The sequence below is a fragment of the Eptesicus fuscus genome, chromosome 8, assembly GCF_027574615.1.
Source record: "Eptesicus fuscus isolate TK198812 chromosome 8, DD_ASM_mEF_20220401, whole genome shotgun sequence".
Classification (NCBI taxonomy): domain Eukaryota; kingdom Metazoa; phylum Chordata; class Mammalia; order Chiroptera; family Vespertilionidae; genus Eptesicus; species Eptesicus fuscus.
In genome coordinates, this window is record NC_072480.1 from 87,085,557 (window position 1) to 87,099,401 (window position 13,845).

The 13,845-nt window shown below is 43.3% G+C and overlaps 1 protein-coding gene across 7 annotated transcripts in view; it reads left to right on the forward strand.

Annotated features, from left to right (window-relative positions):
- Nucleotides 1-701: 701 nt before the first annotated feature.
- Nucleotides 702-13,845, forward strand: part of GTF2E2 (general transcription factor IIE subunit 2) — a 99,346-nt gene continuing 86,202 nt past the window's right edge. For 3 of the 7 annotated variants that reach the window (XM_028152574.2, XM_028152572.2, XM_028152570.2), the window contains exons 1-2: nt 5,587-5,774; nt 8,027-8,196. In XM_028152574.2, coding sequence (XP_028008375.1) covers nt 8,031-8,196 — 166 coding nt within the window. In that variant the 5' untranslated portion in view covers nt 5,587-5,774; nt 8,027-8,030. Of the gene's footprint in view, nt 719-5,576; nt 5,775-6,543; nt 6,605-8,026; nt 8,197-13,845 lie in introns of those variants that run through there. The other 4 variants (XM_054720072.1, XM_054720073.1, XM_054720070.1 and 1 more) reach the window with 4 other exon arrangements.

A 13,845-nucleotide genomic window follows, 5' to 3' on the forward strand; every position in this document is an offset into this window, starting at 1 on the left:
AAAGGTTATTTAGGAATTTGAGGATGGTGGACGAGGTTAGGGCAGGTGGAAGGTACAGTGAGACAGGGTTGGGAAAAGTGTACGTGGGAAACAATAGAGTTTATCCGGTGTGATTGGAGCATAGCTTGTGTGTTTGTTTTATGTGGAATGTTCTTCCCCACTTGTTTACCTGATGATGCAGTGATGTGTTGCTGCATAGCCAACTATCTGAAAACATGGAGGGCTTTAAACAGAAACCACTTTATTATGCTGTATCTTATGATTTTGTGGATCAGGAATGGAAGCAAAACTCAGCCAGCAAGGATGACTCTTCTGTTGGTGTTGACCACTTGGGAATGTTCAACTGGTCTAGAAAGTCTAAAACAGAGTCATTGATATGACACACTTAGGCGAGGATGACTGGAAGGCTGGCCTCAGCTGAGACTGCCCACCGGAGTTCCTACATGTGGCCTTTCAAGCACTGTGGTCTTGGGTAATGGACATACGAGTAGATGGAAGCTCAGGGCTCCCAGAGATGGTTCCAGGGTTCCCAGGCAGATGCTGCGAGCCTTATGACCTAACCTCAGAAGTTCTAGAATGTGCCGTGCCAGCACAGCCAAGGGTTCGGTGAGCCTTAGGAGGGGCGGTGAAGGATTAAAGAAAAGACAGACAAAGAGAATAAGCTGGGTCTAGGTGGATCTCCTGTGCCTGGCTGAAGACACAGAGAGAGATCCAGATGGCAAGTTGAGCCTTTATTTTATAGCCAGAGGTAAACAAGGTAGTAATCACCATAGTTACAATGTTCTTGTGAGTTTCACTTGTTCTGGCAGCACTTGCTGCACCTCCCACAGCCCATTAGCTGCCCAGATAGGATCTAGGGGGAGTCATAAGGTCAAGCTTAATTATGCTAAGACGGTTGTGCCCTCTAAGCTGGGACTTGTTTGTGGCTTTGCCAACAGGTCAGTCCGAGGCATAACCCTATAGCCGCTCCCTACACTAGAACATCACTTCCGCCACATGTTATTGGTTAAGCAAGTCACGAAGGCCAGCCTAGATTTAAGCAGAAGTTAATGGGAATTTGTCTCTCAGTAGGAGGCTTGGTAAAGAATTTGGGGCTATCTTTAATCACACACACCTGGAAATCTATTTACTTTACAAGACTTGACTAAAACCACCTTTGTGAAGACTTGTTTTATAATTTTAATGTTATGTGTTCCATAACACCTTTATTCACCTTGCATATGTCATTTTATACTTCATGACAATTCCTATGTTCTCTGTTTGTTGAGTTTACTAGTGTCATTCTTGTACACCATGCAGCAACTTTGTCTGCAAGAGAGCAAAGGTGTGTGAATGGTTTTTCACACTAATATCTATAATTCAAAAGAGCCAACATTTTAATCCTTTACGTGTTTGAAAAATGCGTAGGCATGATTTTCAGGTCTTCAAACTTCTCTTTCCATGAATCTGACTTGGATGTAGATGAAAAGCTGTCGGAGGTAAGAAAAGCCCCAAGGGAGGAGAAATCCAGGACAGATGATGAGCAAAGTACATCCTTTAGCTCTTGATTGTGGATGTAGGTTAACTTGCTTTGTCGGCTATTTTGAGAATTTAAGTGTCTAGTTGAGATAGATTGCCAGGTGAGGGGAGTTGAAAGGCAGTAGTTATTTGATGGCAGAATGAAGTAAATTTATTTACTTTACTTCAATTTTCCTCTTCCAAACAATCATATAATGTAAGAAATTAAAACACAAAATTAAGCCACTACATAAAAAATGAAGTTCTGATACATGCAACAGCATGGATGAATCTGGAAAACATTACCTCAAGTGAAATAAGCCAGACAAAAAAGACAAATTTTTAAATGTTTATTCCACTCATATAAAATATCTAGAACAAGGGCAAATTCATAGAGCTAGAAAGTAGATTTAAAGTTATCTGGGGAGGAGGGAATGAAGATTTATTGCTTAATGGATACAGAAATCTATTTGGGGTGATGAAAAATCTTGGAAGTAGTGATGATGGTTGCATAATGTGAATGTAATTAATGCCACCAAGTTGTACACTTTAAAATGGTAAATTTTAGGTTATTTTGTTATATTTTATCACAATAAAATAAAATAGTAAAAAGAAAGCCACTATATTAGAATTAATCCTGTGATTATATTGAGTTGTGCTCTTTGGGTTGGATGTTTTGGATTGATCAGGACAGAAGAATGTTTTATAAAATATACAAATTGTATTTCCCTAAAGAAGCCACCACACTTCCTACCAAAAAGTATGCGGATGTTATAAGCATTCATGAGATAAGACATAATTGCTGTTGCATTAGTAGCTTGAATCATTCTTCATATAAATTGACACTAGCCACACCTTCTGACCTGAAATACCGAGGATGCCAATATGTAGGTGGTTTTAATTATAATAAAGGTTTATGTAAGCATCAGTGGTTGAGACTTTGTGTATATTACACAAATAGCCATGTCCCTATAAAATTTATAGTCATGTCCCACACCTCAGAGTGGGATATTTTTCCTATGACTTCCCTAATCCCTGGTTAGAGGTTGCCTCAGAAGAAACACAGATGGTGTCTCTATTGTGTAACAAGGATGTGAAGGCAGAATGAAAATATGTATTTAACCCCAAATATTGAATTTTCTGAAATCAAGCTAATTAGGGCTGATTAAGGGAGGGTTTCAAGTTGGGCAATGATAATAATAGTTAATATTTGGGTAAATGATGGGCAACTGAGATTTGGGAGTTTGCATTATAAATAACACTCTAATATTGGCATTAGAAGGCTTAACTATCCAAAATCTGTTTCAACTAGCTGAGATGAGACAAGACATTGAAATAAAGGAGTAATTGCCCTGGCCAATGTGGCTCAGTTGGTTGAGAGCCGCCCTGTGAGATTAAAGGTTGCTGGTTCGGTTCCTGATCAGGGCATATGCCAGGGTTTCTGGCTCAATCCCTAATGGGTGGCGTGCAGGAGGCAGCCCATCAATGTTTCTCTCTCTCTCTCCCTCTTCCTCTCTCTCAAATCAATATAAACATTAAAAAAAAGAAAAGAAAAGAAATAAAGGAGCTCAGCCCATGTGGCTCAATGGTTGAGTATTGACCCATGAACCAGAAGGTCTCTGTTCAATTCCTGGTTAGGGCACATGCCTGGGTTACAGGCTCAATCCCCAGTGGGGGGTCGGGAGGTGCAGGAGGCAGTTGATCGATGATTCTCTCTAATCATTGATTTTTTTTTCCCTCTCTTTCTCTGAAATAAGAAGAGAGTATGTTTAAAAAAAGAAGGAATAATTATGAGCATTTGGTTAAAGTACTTAAACAAGGAGGCCATTAGACTGTGGTGGCTCTAATGCCTGGTAGCTTACCTGGTAGCTTACATAAGCAAACTGAAACCTAAGCCAGAGTCAATACACTTGAATTTGAGAAAATGAAATTTAAGAACTACTAATCACAACTACCAAGTAGGCTTCCCTAATAAGGCAATGGCTTGAGCTATAGCCAATCAAATACTTTCTTTGATTTGCTACAGAGTCTTAGCTATAAACACCTTTCCCTGAGCTCCTGTTGGTGGAGTGTTCCTAACCTTTTTTAGTTTGGGCCTGCCTGATTTTAATACAAATAAACTTCAAAATTTTGATGTATCTCAGTCTATTTTTTAATAGTTCATTGAGTGCTTTCCATGTGTAGATCTAGTTAAAAGCATTATTCTCTAATTGCTAGGCTCCATTTTCACATGACTAGACAATGAGCATGTATCAAAGTTTTATTTCACACAAGTGGGCATAAAATGAAGAACACTTAAATGAGAACAGAGACTACAGAGCTTGCTATGTCAGCCACCATCACTTTGGCAGAGACTCAAAGGCAATCAGAAGGAGGGGAAGCTTTACAAGTACTAGTATACCTTTGGAGACATTGTGGGTCCCGTTTCAGACCACTGGCGTAAAGTGAGTTTGGCAATAAAGTGAGTTGTAATCTTTTTGCCTGGTGGTGGGTCTTGGCTTCAATATGTAAAATATGCAACACCTGTGAAGTGCAAAAACACGAAGCGTACTAAGAAAGGGGATGCTCCAGGTATGCTGTGATTAAAGGTTGTTGGCAAGGGGAGCTGGAGGTGAAGTAACTAGAAGTGGAGCATCTCTGTGATTGATTTGGGGAGCATATTTGGTTTTCTCTTATGAGTCTGGTGCGTGTGTTGGAGTGGGTATATGTGTGCCTAAAATAAGGAAGTTGGCAGCCTTTGAGCAAATCCTGACTATTCTGAGCTTATGGCTGCAAAGGTTGTGGCTTGGTTTCTTAGGTGGGTCAGTTTTATGATCATTTATGGTCTACCCATTGTTAATTTGTATATTAAGTCTCTCACTCTTGGTAAGGTAGCCAGCAGAATGATAGAACTGATTCCACAAGGGTATGAGGAACTGGAATTTATATAGTCACTGGAGAATGATCATCTGAAAATTGATACAATGCTGGCTCATGTTTCTTGATTTTAACCTTTGGGACTATTTTCTGTACTTGATGTAGACTCCTTCTCCCCATTACACCTCATCAGGTTTTTACCAGTTAATATCTGGAGTTACTGAGTTGTAAAACCTCGGCCCTACTAAATTGTTATTCAAAGTTAAATTTCCTGAGAGTGTCAGATGAACATCAACTGGGTTTATTACAAAAATCCTCTAGAATGAAACCAATTTTAAAAAGCCTCACAAATCTTTTGGTTTTGTTTCCAAAATTTGAATAAAAAATTATGTATTATCTCATTTAATCTCCACAACAGTCTAATGCAATTGTGGTAGTACAGTTATTCCCTGTGGTAGTACAATTATTCCTGATGAGAAAACCAACACAGGTTGAGGAGTAACCAGTACTAAGTAATTAAACGACAGGTATAGAGTAGTTGAGCACAGGCTCTCTGCGGCTTTGGGTTATAAGTGAGGAAAGGACAGCCACAGAGCTCGTACACACTCTAATACTGTGCATTGCAGGCTGTGGCCAAGGCCAATCTTTCTCGTCCCTTTATTTCTACCCATTTATGTTGCATCTGAATTCGAAATCCTTTTCTGAGAGAGTTCACAGGTGTGGTGGTTGAGAATTCAGAAAGGGCTTCACTCCAGGATTTGCCTTTCTAGTTGGGCTGTCTTGAGCAAGCCATTTAGCTTCCCTAGTCCTCTTGTTTCCTCACTTGCAACAGAAAGAGCTGGAGCAATGTCCTTTGAAGTTTAGATGCTGGTAACAGGCATTTGACGTCAAGTCACAAAAACCTGGTAGACAATAACTAGAAAAATCACGTTGCCACTTGCGTTAAGCAGATTCCAAAGCAGATCTGGTAGCTCGACATTTCTGCAAAGGAAAGATTTCCATCTTGGCGGCGGCCACTTGCCTCGCACCGGAGCCTTTTCTCCTCCCCACCCCAGCCACCCTCCCATTGTCATGGAGACCCGGAACGCTCCGGCTGGCTGATTATCCTCCCGCGGGACCCTTCGCGGAGCCCGTGAGGACGCACGCGCGTTGTAGGCGGCGGAGGCGCCGCGGTGGCTGCCGGGATTGAGGTTTGAGCAACCTGATCCGGAAGTGGTGGGCGGGGCTCCGGGCCGAGTCCCTCCTCCTCCGCCGCCAGTCCGCAGACCCCGGCCTGGCGGGGCAACGCTGGATGAGCGTTCGGGCCGGCGGGGGCGCTGACTGGGAGCTGGACGCGGCAGCCACGCGGGCGCGAGTGGCTGGCCGAGGCGAAGGCGCAGGGAGGCGGCGTAGGTCGCGTGGGGGCGGCCCTCCTCGCTCAGGTAGGGGCTGCCGCCGCCGGGCGGGGGGCGCGGGTTCCGGCCTGTTGTTCCTCCGGACGCCTCCTCCGGCGGGGCGAGCGCGGTTTCCACCCCCCAGGGAGCCTGGGGCTGCCGGGCTGAGCGCGGAACACCTCCACACCCCAACAACTTCTTGGGAGCATTGTCTCTCGGGCCGGCGGTTTACGGAGCAAACTTTTGGGTTGGAAGGGGGGGAATTCGCAGTTGGGTGGCCTCGTCCTCGCCCCCAAGTTTACCTTAGCAGTAGCTGAGCGAACCAAGTGTGTGAAGTTTGGGGAACCACCGTGTCCAACCAGCTAAAGGCGGTGATGTAGATGCTCGTCCACGGACTGTTGTTTTTTTTTTGTGGTTGTTGTTGTACGCTGCCTTTTGGAGACCTAGTTTGTCATGGTTGTCTTCTGCAAAGCCTAAAGATATTTTTCGAAACGAAACGCTGCGGTACGTTTCTCTCCCACCTCGGGGGTGTAAGCAGCCCCTTCTCAGCTTGCCACCCCTTCTTAAACAGGGCTCTTAGGGGCCGGTGGCACCTCTGAGGCGTGGGCAGCGACGGAAGCAAGAGAGGCAGGTGGAGAGGTTGAAGGAAGTCGAACGATGTATTGGAAAGAACGTGGAGTCAGGAGATTGTGACTTAATTTTGGCTTCTCGGTGTCCCTGACACGTGGACACGTGGACACGTGAACTCCCGGAGTTGTGGTGTTTTGTGTTTTTTTTTTTTTTTTTTCGGTGTAATACGGGCAGGGTGATGTATCCTGTCGACCACACCTGTAACACTCGACAGATTTTGAGTGGTCTCCTAAGAGGAGGAGGCAAAGGTAGGTAGGCGGAGCTTTCGTTGGTGATAGCCATGAAGCTTTCCGTTCTGGGCCTTTGAATGGGACCAGCATCACACCTTTTACAGACAGGACTTGACCAGCATTTCAGGGGTGGAGTAAGGAGTAAGAAAAGGCCCCTGGATCCGGATCGGAACCTCCTGACTCCCAAATCCAGTGCCCCTGACTCCACAATGCTGGGACAGGCCTCGAAGCGCCGAGACGTAAATCCTTGCCTTCAAGAAGCGTGCATTTGAGAACAGGAAAGCACTGAGCACCTCGCTTAAAAGCAGTAAATGAATAAAATGTGACCTGGAGTGTCTTAGAGGCTTCACCGGTGTCTCAGGTGTGGGTCGTGGAGCACTGATTTAGGAGTTAGGATATTTGGGTTCTGACCCAAGTACTTCCAGCTGTTGTGACCTTAACCCCAACTCTTCACTTCGGGTTTTACATATTAAAAGAGTAATAAAATGGATACCTTTTATCTCAGAGGGCTCTGAGGATCAAATGCTATAAGCACTTAGGTCTCCTTAAACTGTAAGGCTTATTTACGTTTGTGATAAAATCATGCTTGAAAGCCTGGGTTAATCACCTGTCTTCACAAGGTGAAATAAACAAAAGTTTCTTGTTTTAGGCTTGTCTCCCCTACTTTTATCACTTGTGAATTCTCCTTTCTGTTCTGACACTTTCCCTCCCCCAAGATGGTCTCTTCTTCGCCACAGCATAAGTTAATCAGTTATTTTCAGATCCAACTCAAAATAGTCATACCCAAATAACATATTTGTATATCTTGACTATTTTTAAAACATTGCTTTCTCCGATTTTTCCTTACAACTTGTGGATGTAGACAGCATTCTTGATGTTGTTTCTAGAGCAGTGTTGTTCAGTGGAATTGCAGTGTAAGCTTCAAGTGTGAGTCAGACATGTAATTTACAATTTTCTGGTAGCCATGGCTTCTAAAAAATTTAGGGTAAATTAATTTTAATACTTAATCCAGTACATCTAAAATATCACATCAATGTAGAATCAGTCTAAAATATGTCATTAGCAATATTAAAGTTCTGTTCTTTGTACTAAGTCTTTTCCATCTGGAGTGTATTTTACGTTTAGAGTACGTCTCAACTCTAGCCCCACTCAGGTGCTCAGTAGGCACACGTGGCCAGTGTCTACCAAATTGGAGAGTGCAGTTCTAGAGTTGGAGAGAGCAAGTCTATTTCTCTTTACTAACGCTTAACACAGTGCTTGCCACGTAATAGGCATTAATTAAAGGTTTTTTGAATGAATGAGTAAGTGAGTACGAATGCTAGACAACTAGTAACAAGATAATTTTGTTTGGGAAGTAACTCTTGGTGAGACTTACAAATTTAGCATATAGGTTTGAGTGAGTGGAATCTGTATTAAAGGTGCTTGTTTTTATCTTTGCAGCATTATGGATCCAAGCCTTTTGAGAGAAAGGGAGCTGTTCAGAAAACGAGCTCTTACCACTCCTGTAGTAGAAAAACGTTCAGTATCTTCTGAGTCATCAACATCATCATCGAAGAAGAAGAAAGCAAAACTAGAACATGGAGGGTCATCAGGCTCTAAACAAAATTCAGGTTAGTAAAGTTGACTAGAACTATTTAGTTTTTATTTTTCAGAAAACCATTTAGTAATGGCAAGTTCATTTTTCAGTTCAACATTCATATTGATTGTTGGGCACTTTAAGTAGAAAGGATGTAATGATGAGAGAATTTTTTGTTTTTAAGATGTGAAGTCTTGTGTTGTAGTTAGAATTTAGGTTATTTTTATTTTTATTTTTTTAAAATACATTTTTATTGATTTCAGAGAGAAAGGGAGAGGGAGAGGGAGATAGAAACATCAATGATAAGAGAGAATCATTGATCAGCTGCCTCCTGCACGCCCCACACTGGGGATCATGCCTGCAACCTGGGCATGTGTCTGGACCAGGACTTGAACCATGACCTCCTGATTCATAGGTTCAACCTCCTGATTCAACCACTGAGCCATGCCAGCCAGGCAGCAAAATCCAATTTTAGAACATTTCCATCACCACCAAAAGATCCCTTGTGCCAATTTGCAGTTGTTCCTTATTTCCACCCCAGCCCCAGATAACCAATAATCTACTTTCTGTCTCTATGTATTTGCCTTTTCTGAATATTTCATATATGTGAAATTGGACAATATGTGGTCCTTAGTGTGGGGCTTCTTTTTTACTTAGCATCTCTTAGACTAAAGGACACTAACTTGATTATTTGATAACAATAGTATATTACATTAATTGATTTTTATATGTTAAAACAACCTTGAATTCTTGGAAAAAAATCCTTCTTGGTCATAGTATACGTATAATCCTTTTTATTTGTTGTGGAATTCAGTTTGCTGTATTTTGTCCAGAATTCTATCCATGTTGTAGCATGGAATAGGACTTCATTCCATTTTATTGCTGAAGAGTATTCCATTATAGGGATATACCACAATTTGTTTATCCATGTACCAGTTAATAGACATTTTTGTAAACTTTTTTTTTTTTTAAATATATTTTTACTAGGGGCCCGGTGCACGAAATTCATGCACTGGGGGAGGGGGTGTCCCTTAGCCCAACCTGCCCCCTCTCACATACTGGGAGCCCTCAGGGGATGTCCTACTGATGGCTTAGGCCCGATCCCCACGGGAAGCGGGCCTAAGCCACAGTCTGGCCTCCCTTTGTGGGAGGCAACCGGGCTGGTCAGGGGAAGGCACCAGCCCCATCACCCCACTGCTGCAGCCACTGTCAGTCACCACAGCCACCAAGGTGTTTTCATCCACACAACTCCAGTCCCTTCACCAAGAAAAAAAATGACAACTTTCTTTAGGCATTTTCAAGATGTGTCTTTCATAGGATATGCATTTCTTTCTTTCTTTCTTTTTTATCCTCGTCTAAGGATATGTTTCTATTGACTTTTAGAGAATGTGGAAGAGAGAGGGAAAGACAGAGAGAAACATCAAAGTGAGAGGAACACTTTGATTGGTTGCCTCTTGCATGAGCCCTGACCTGGGCCCCAGCCAGGAAGGAGCCTGCAACCTAGGTACATGCCCTTGATCAGAATCAACCCAGACCCTGCAGTGGGCAGGCCGAGGCTCTATCCACTGAGTCAAACCGGCTAGGGCAGGATATGACATTTATTAGCCCTCCAGCAGCGGACCTTTGTTTTTTTTCTCCAGAAGTGTGGTGGAAAAACCCTAGATCACCTTTTTGGATTCTTATTACCCAAGTTCTGAGAATATTACCAGTGGCATACAGGAAGCTTAGCCAATGTGCAGTCAGAAAAGGTGTTTCCTCTATAGTTCACACCAATCACTGGCTGGGCCCTGCCCAGGCCTAAAGCCTCTGGCCAAAGCTTTAGGCCTGGGAAGGGGATGTCCAGCTCCCTGTGATTGCAAACACCGCCCATTGGGCAGGGGACCCCAGCTCCCTGCAATCCACCACAGGAGCAGATGCCCTCGCAGGAGCGGACCCCCAGTTGCCTGCGATCCATCGCAGGCTCCCCGCTGGTGCCCAAGGCCGTACCTCAGCATCCTGGCGACGGATCACAGGAGCCAACTGCCAGTTGCCTGCCATCCGTCACAGGCTCCCCGCTGGTGCCCAAGGCTGGAAAAGCCTCCGGCAGGATGGTTTCCTGGTGGGCGTGGCTGGTGGGTGTAGCGAAGGTATGGTCAATTTGCATATTACTCTATTATTAGGTAGGATTGGTTTCAGAGAGGAAGGGAGAGGGAGAGAGAGATAGAAACATCAATGATGAGAGAGAATCATTGATCAGCTGCCTCCTGCATGCCCCCTACTGGGGATCGAGCTCACAACCTAGGCATATGCCCTTGACTGGAATCGAACCTGGGACCTTTTTTTTTTTTTTTTTTTTTTTCTAAATATATTCTACCGATTTCTACAGAGAGGAAGGGAAAGGGATAGAGAGCTAGAAACATCAATGAGAGAGAAACATTAATCAGTCGCCTCCTGCACACCCCCCACCAGGGATGTGCCCACAACCAAGGCACGTCCCCTTGACCGGAATCGAACCTGGGACTCCTCAGTCTGCAGGACGACGCTCTATCCACTGAGCCAAACTGGCCAGGGCGAACCTGGGACCTTTCAATCTGCAGGCCGACGCTCTATCCACTGAGCCAAGCCGGCTAGTTAATAGACATTTTATATTCCTTCCACTTTTTGACTACTATGAATAGTGCTGCTATGAACATTTATGGATAAGTCTTTGTATGGACATCTTTTTATTTTATTTTTTCCTTGTAAAGAGACCTAAGAGTAGAATTTCTGGGTCATGTGGTAACTTTATATTTAACTTTTTAAGAAACTACCAAAATGGTCATACCGTTATACATTCTCACCATTAATGTATGAAGGTTCCATTCTTTTCTAATTCTTGCCAAGACTTATTATTCCTGTCTTTCTGATCATATTCTAGTGGATATAAAATGGTATTTTGGTTTTAATATGCAGTTCTCTAATGATTAATGATGTTGGATGTCATCTCATGTGCTTAGTTGACCATTCATGTGTCTTTTTTGGTGAAATGTCTGTTCACATTTTTTGCCCACTAGAAAAATATTGGGTTGTTTTCTTACTATGGATTTGTAAGAGTTCTTTATATATTCTGGGCACAGTTTCTCGATCCAATTTCTTATCACTTGTGCTCTTGGTGTCATATCTAAGAAATCTACCTAATGCAAGGTCATGAAAATTTACTGTTTTCTTCTAAGAGTTTTATAATTGTTTTTTTTTTTTTAAATATATTTTTTATTGATTTCAGAGAGGAAGGGAGTGGGAGAGAGAAATAGAAACATCAGCAATAAGAGAGAATCATTGATTGGCTATCTCCTGCATACCCCCTACTGGGGATCAAGCTTGTAACCCAGGCATATGCCCTGACCCAGAATTGAGCCATGACCTCTTGTTTCATAGGTTGATTTTCAACCACTGAGCCACACTGGCTGGATGAATTGATTACTTGTTTGCTATTGTAATCTAGTCCCTCAGACATAGAAGCATTCAATACTTATTTGTGGAATGACTAAATTACAGGGTAAGGTAGGGAAAAGTTGATAGTGTACATCTATACTTACAAAAGGGTAATAGGCAAATTGGTCAAGACGCCCTCACAGTAACAACCGAACAGCAGGCTGCATGGGGCAACAAGGCTGGCAGGGGGGTTAGTGAGGGACGACCAAACGACTGAACAGCAGGCTGTGTGGGGCAACCAGGCCGGCCGAGGGGGCAGTTGGGGGCGACCAGGCTGGCAGGGGGGCAGTTGGGGGTGATCAGGCCGGCAGGCAGAGGCGGTTAGGAGTGATCAGGCTGGCAGGGGCGGGGGCAGTTAGGGGCAATCAGGCAGGCAGGCAGGCAGGCAGGTGAGCAGTTAGGAGCCAGTGGTCCTGGATTGTGAGAGGGATGTCCAACTGCCGGTTTAGGCACGATCCCCGGGATCGGGCCTAAACCGACAGTCGGACATCCCCTGAGGGGTCCTGGATTGGAGAGGGTGCAGGCTGGGCTGAGGGGACTCCCCACCCCCGTGACGAATTTTGTGCACTGGGCCTCTAGTTATCAAATAATCTAGTTAAAGAACCTATATGCTTTCCATCTATGGCAAGGACCCAAAATGTACTGTTTATGGAAATGTGGTTTTAACAGTGCTCAGAATAGTTCCTGACTACCAAAGTATTTTGAATACCTAGATTTCACGAGTCCTTTGAAAACTGGCTATGTTACTAATGTTAGAAAATAGATAAAAAATATTTTGTGGAAAAGCTATTTCAGATTGGCAGTTAGGCTTCTCTAAATTGAAAATGACAGAGATTTATTTTTCACTTTATAAAGCAAATATTTTCTCTTTTGTCATAATTTTCAGTAACTTCTTAATAATCTGTTAAGTTAATGTGCCACACATTTAAGCTGTTATTTCCAATTTTTTGTTATTTTTAGTAATGCTATTATAAACATCTTTGTATCTTGAGCTTTTTTTTTTCTTTTGAACTAATTTCTCAATAAATTTTCAGGAGTGGCATTTTTGCCCTAAAGGCATGGGCAGTAGCAAAATAGTATTAGGGTTATCCTATATAATAAAAGCCTAATATGTTAAGTGTTTGTTCGACCAGTTGCTATGATGTGCGCTGACCACCAGGGGGCAGACACTCCTACTGGTACGTTAGCTTGCTGCTGGGGTCCGGCTGATGGGGACTGGGTAAGATGGGCTGGACATGCCCTGGAGCCCTCCTGTGGTCCCTCCTAGGCCCTGATTGTGCACCAGTGGGGTCCCTCGGCCTGGCCTGCGAGGATTGGTCTGAAACCGCAGTCCGACATCCCCTGAGGGGTCCTGGATTGCGAGAGGGTGCAGGCCAGGCCGAGGGACCGTGCACCAGGCCTCTAGTAAAATATAATATCTGTATAGTCATTGAAATTCCAAGAAATAAAACTGCCTTATTTCTTAATAGGTGTTGAGTGATCCTATCTTTTGACTTTTATTTTACAATCTTTTCTACATTGGGTATCTTAGCCCTTGAGAGTGGGAATATGAGAAGCAAACTGAAAGCACAAGCTCAAGAAATGCAGTTTAGGGGGTGTAGTAGTAATTCTTAGCTTGAAGATAACGTGACCCTTCTTAGACCTTGCATTTCAACAGTTAGTCCATGTTAAAAAAAAAAAGTTTTTATTTTTAGAAAGAGGAAGGGAGAAGGATAGAAAGATAGAAACATCAATAAGAGAGGAACATCATTGATCGGCTGCCTCCTGCACACCTCCTACTGGGGATTGACCTGCAACCTGGGCATGTGTCCTCACTGGGAATTGAACCAGCAACCTCTTGGTTCCTGGGTTGATGCTCAACCACTAAGCCACACTGGCTGGGCAACAGTTATTCCACTTAATAAATTTTTAAAAAAATATATTTTATTGATCTTTTACAGAGAGGAAGGGAGAGGGATAGAGAGTTGGAAACATTGATGGGAGAGAAACATCAATCAGCTGCCTCCTGCACACCTCCTACTGGGGATGTGCCCGCAACCAAGGTACATGCCCTTGACCGGAATCGAACCTGGGACCTTTCAGTCTGCAGGCCGATGCTCTATCCACTGAGCAAAACAGTTAGGGCCATTTAATAAAATTTTTATGCAAGTATACTTGGGACCTTTCTGAATATTTTGAGATTTTTGTTATAGTAATCCTACATAAAAAATAAAGTCTTTCAAAATGTGTAAGT